At 35.2% G+C, this 5,590-nt stretch overlaps 1 protein-coding gene across 1 annotated transcript; it reads left to right on the forward strand.

The window, feature by feature from the left end:
* The first annotated feature begins 443 nt into the window (after positions 1-443).
* On the forward strand, positions 444-4,778 carry LOC149806667 (uncharacterized). Its single transcript, XM_089956301.1, has 3 exons — positions 444-599; positions 2,994-3,677; positions 4,564-4,778. Exons 1-3 carry the CDS (start codon positions 515-517, stop codon positions 4,569-4,571), a joined length of 777 nt encoding a protein of 258 aa, XP_089812427.1. The 5' UTR covers positions 444-514; the 3' UTR covers positions 4,572-4,778.
* Positions 4,779-5,590: the final 812 nt, after the last annotated feature.

Raw genomic sequence — 5,590 nt, forward strand, 5'->3', positions numbered from 1 at the left:
TACAAGTTTTCAATACCCTTTAATATGACTAATCATTTTGTTTACTGACCGCAACTGTAAAACATTTTCTGAAAGACAGATGTAATATTTTTCATTCCTGACGACCTTTTCAGCTAAGTCAAATCATATTAATATGTTCGCATTGACGAAAATATGTACACTGGTCTATGTTTTGAAGGCCTAAAGAATCTTAACATAAAAGACCCGTGTTTCCCGTCGATTTTGTTCATTTTTGTCCTAAATTATGCTCTGAAAAGAACCTTTATTTCCGTACCTAAAAGATATACCTTTGTCAATCATCCAGTGTCTTAAGTTTCAAGCTAAACCATCTTTACGTAATTTGCTCGGATTGGTCGATGGCATCTGTTGATTGATGAAACTGGTAAAACAGGATATAAACGCCACGCCTTATAGGGTGCTCCGTTGTTTTTTTTTCCAATATAAAAGTCAAATTTCTAGAGCGAAAAGCAGAAGCAGTTTACATACTCAGATGAAAAGAAAGCTCTGATACAACATGACGAACATGTTTTTCTACTCCGTGTTCATGCTGCTTGTGATCTCCTCTATGATGAAAAAAGCTTACAGTTGTAGCTTAGCAAGTACGGTATAAACACTAATTTACCTGTCTACCTGTCTGTCATTCTTTCTCTAAAACGAACTCATAGCTGTGTACAGTGGTTGCTGAGCGCAAGTCCTATTCCAGAAGTACCTACGGTATTTTTTGTATACTATAAACATGTAGGCATTCAAAAGTTACAAAACTTATTTATTCACCACTTTTTTGAAACATAATTTTTTAAGTGTGCAATTAATATTTCAAAATTTTAATAGCAAAATAATTGAGATTGATTTTTTTCCCCTTAAACTGTTTCCAGGTTCCAGATTTTAACTGCAACAAGAAACGACCTGTACGGTGAGAATTACATTGAACATAGGTTTTAGAACTCCCGATCTTATAATTTCTCTTGATGAACTTTCATCGCGTGCATAAATTTTGATCAAATAGAATACGTCACCTAATCACAAAAATTAAAGTATCACACCTAATCACAAGCAGATGGTTTAATAGGCGTTTGACATTGTTCTTCATTTGCTCTGGGTTCAAAATTAGCTATTCCAAGTCCACTTTTCAGCTTCAATTACCAAAGTATCAACTAGATCTACCAAACGCAAATGGGTTCTGTCTTAAAATAGGTATGATAGTTTTGTCTCGATTGATAGAAGCATTATGGAAAGGACCACCCTTTGCTTTATTTTTTAATATAAATGGGACTGGGATAAATCGTTTGAACTAGAATATTTTTGAAAGACTTTTCTTGAAACAACGAATTGCCACTATGGGTTCAAATAAATCTGTGTGTTCCGTTTAAGATTCACATAGCATTAGTCAAAGCATTCATTATATTGGTTAGAAGAATACAGTACGCATTATTTTGGAAAAAGAGCTTCGATATGAGATCCTTCCCAAGCCCCTGATTAAGAATTAGACCTATTGTGGTCACAAAATTGGTACACGAAAACGAGACTCGTTGTTATTTCAAAGGTTCCAGCACCGATTATCCTTCACCTCAAAGCTTGGTAGGGGGTAAAATATTAGTGTTTACGTTTCAAGTTATTGATCTCTAGACAGTGATTTTAGTATGGCTTATTCGCTTAAATCACAGCCAGTTTACTTTAATTTCTGCCCACAGGAGCCATATAAAAAGCTATCTTGCCTTTTTTGTCTAACGAGCCAATACATTTATTGAGAAGATAATATAAAAATGGGTACGAGGAATCCTGTTGTGGGAGCTTCGGACAGTCCGTGCGATTTTGTACATTTACTTCAAACAAAATTATTTGTAGAAAGAATGGTGTTGGCCAACAGGTGCATACAAATGTGCAATACACTTTGGTTTAAACTCCGGTAGATCTGATTTGTGCATTGAAGATCATGACTTAGTGATGGTACTCGCTCTGTATATTGAGAATTTCAACAAGTCGATCTGTAAGAAACATTAGATCTGCATTTGTTTTGCCTAACTATCTTTGTTTTGAGGTAGTGAAATTATATTTATTTTGTGTCAATTACGAGACTTAGGGAAACATGTATTTGTTCTTTTTCTACTCTTGACAAAGGTTATTTTTACAAATCGGGCTCCAATTCTCTTAAACTTTTTTTAATGTAGTTTTAGTTCTTTTAAACTCAGGCATTTACATTTATAAACATAATGGAATGGTAACATTTCTCGATGAAAGGACTACTCAATGTTATCACAAAAGCTCACACTGATAATAGATTCACACCCCGACGATAACTTAAAAACCATCACATTTACCCTTATTTCTCTAATGATGAAATATTTATAGTTCTCAAACCTGATAGGTAAATTATTAATTTCGCGGATTCATCGACGTGTCATGGACAAGAATGTCATAGGACATGCTTTAGATTTGTTCATCTTGTTGCAGAGCAGTTGTGCAAATGGCACTCCTGGGAATTCTTGTTACAACTGTTACATTCGTACCTATTGACACCCACGTGACGAAAATAGAACCATCTGTTGGAAAATCTTTTTCTACTTCGCTTGCGTAATGTGGTGGTAGTTTTTTTCGGTTAACCATTGTTTCTATTCACAGTATTTAGTTTGCTTTTGTCCAGTTTAGTGTGTTTTCAAAATAGATTTATATCTATGTTTCAACTAGATTTTAAATCCTGTATAAAATATGACGTAAATACTGTCCGTATCCCAAAACATGTTACCTGCTTGCGTGAGTAAAGTGCAGGTACAAAGTTTAATTTAATCATTCTTACTGCTCACCGTAATTTATTTTGTTTATGTCCAGTTTGGTTTGTTTCCAGAACAGTTTTATATTTGTGTAAGAACCTAGACTCATAGGATCGTATAAATGATGTCTTAAATCCCGTTCAACGTCAATTATTTCAACCGTCAAAATATGTAAAGCTATTCCATTTAAAGTATGTGCTTCATTTCATTGATTCGACTTTGCAGGATCATGCCAACATATTTACGAGCGGTCAGTTACCCCGGTATCAGGCGAATACCAGTTATGTACACCAACCGGGAAGGAATTTGACGTGTTCTGTGACTTTTACGATGGGCATGGCTACACGTTTGTATCAAAACAAGGTTTGAGCGTTCTGAATGACCTGTCCCAATTGTACACAGACAGAAGCCACGTTCTTGTGCGTCACCGGCAAATAGATGGTATACAAAAAGATGTCGAGATAGCTCCTCACTCAGCGTTCAAGCACAGGTATCCAATAAGCTTCCAGCTAAGTCAAGCTGTTGGGTTTAGAGTTCCATTCAATGCAGCAATGAAACCGTACATATATCTTGGATTTCTGCCCGAATCGTACGCACGAAGCCGGACAACACAAGGCTACCAAGCCGCAGGTGTGGATCTCAGTTTCACTAACTGCGACGCCAATCCAAACTCCTACCTAGCCTTCTTCGCAAACCCATCCAATCTTCCTGCTAATGATTACTATACGCGATGCTGCATGTCAAATGTGGTGGACAGTTGGATCAAAAAGGCAACAGAAACACCTTCATCACGCCACCTGCCCGAAAAATACTTGTACTACTTCGAGATGCACATGGGAGGGTGTGGGGGTTACGTCAGCACAGACTCATTTCCTACAGTTTCTGGGGCTGCTGTTGGTTTCAGATTCGGTATGTACTGAATATGGATAAGATTTATTGAATACTTTATGTTGGTTGGCACAATTATTAAAAGTATATTTTACAAAATCATTGTAATGATACTATACCAGCATCCTGCCTTCTCAAAAGTAGGTATATGTTGCCTTTCAAGTTTTACAATCGCTCGAGGTCTTCTTGAGGATAACTGTTAATTCAGCTAATTTCTTTAAAAAATAATTGTTTTCTTTTAAGAAATAGATATCTGCTTCGTGATTAGTTTGCCATTGTTCTCCAACTAACTATCTTAAAGCGTGAAAGACGGATTTGAGGAACCTCAGGGTACATAACATCTTGGTATCTGTCCATATGTATTACAAGCCTCGTTACCTCAGAGTATATAACATACTGGTGTCTGTCCATATGTATTACAAGCCTCGTTGCCTCAGAGTATATAACATACTGGTGTCTGTCCATATGTATTACAAGCCTCGTTGAGTGATCAATATCATTGCCTTTCAAACTGTATTCGTTACAGTTTTGTTGGGGAAAAATTCCAAGGTTTACTTTGATATCAACCTAGCGCTATTTATTTTACTGAGAAAATAAAATCGTGATACAAAAGGTTATTATACTTTCAACAGAACATCAAATGCTTATCAACAAGTACATCAGTGGATATTATCTAATTCCAGAGCGTCTGAGTCAAGCGTGTGATTTAATTTAGTTAAAATTCTTTGGATTTACACATTTGTTTATATTTCTTCTCCTGATTTTTGGTTCACATAATTTTATATTATTATTGAAGAATATATATATATATATATATATATATATATATATATATATATATATATATATATATAATATATGTCGTTTCTGTGTATGTAATTTCAATAAGTTCATTTATCGTTTACAGATCTTTGAAGATTTTATCGATGAAACTTTGCCAGATGCATGCAAGTTACTGATTACCTTTACCACATACACTGAATCACTATACAGTTCTAAGCAATAATGTATACATTTTACATGATGTTACTAATACGCTGTGGTATTCTTTTATACTCTTTTCTCTTGTATTAAGCGGAATGTAAATGAAATTTTCTTTTATTAAACATTTCATGTCAATTACGTTGTATTTTTGTTGTAAATACTGGATAGCATTTCGAGACCCTTATCACCCGCTTGTTTCTCGGCAGTGCATTTATAATATCAGATCTTCTACTCTCGGTATGGTAACCATAATCATTTATCACTGTTAATACCAAAGTTTGTGCTCTGGGTAATATGAATGGTGTCTATGGCCATTTATCACTCTGCATCCCTTTCGGCAGTATGTTTATATTATGAGTTTTCTATTTTTAGTAGTCTGAGCCGTGCACATAACCATTATCACTCTGCTTTCCGCTCGGATTTCTCTTGGGATATACGAATATATGAAATAAAATTGCACAGAATGGTACCAATATAATCAAATAGTTTCGAGAGTTATAATTCATTGCAAGCAGGATTTGCACATTTAGCTGCTTGCGCCTGTTACATCTGAAATATTGAGAATAGTTACTTTAATCTCCCACCTTTCTCTTACTTTATTAAATTATGACCACCAATTATTGATTTATTTAAAGTTGCATTAAAACTGTAAATAATGTAACGGAAGGCTGGAAACTAACCTCATTCAAAGTCGCGCATTCTTCATTTCATGAGTGTTCTTTTAGCAAACCACGTTTCCGTTCGCTCTCAGGGATATATATTTCGATTGAAGAATGTTTTTAAAAATTAGCTATAATGTATGAGCGAGTGGGATACCAGTGATATCGTAGGGCTGGGTATTAGTACTAAATCGAGGCTCTTCAGCTGTCGAGTTTTCACTGCCAGTACACCCACTGATTCATCTATCACTATACTACTTTGAGTACACAAAAGAATCTTCTCCAGTTTAT

This window comes from Sinohyriopsis cumingii, chromosome 1 (genome assembly GCF_028554795.1).
Source record: "Sinohyriopsis cumingii isolate HCF-2022 chromosome 1, ASM2855479v2, whole genome shotgun sequence".
Classification (NCBI taxonomy): Eukaryota; Metazoa; Mollusca; class Bivalvia; order Unionida; family Unionidae; genus Sinohyriopsis; species Sinohyriopsis cumingii.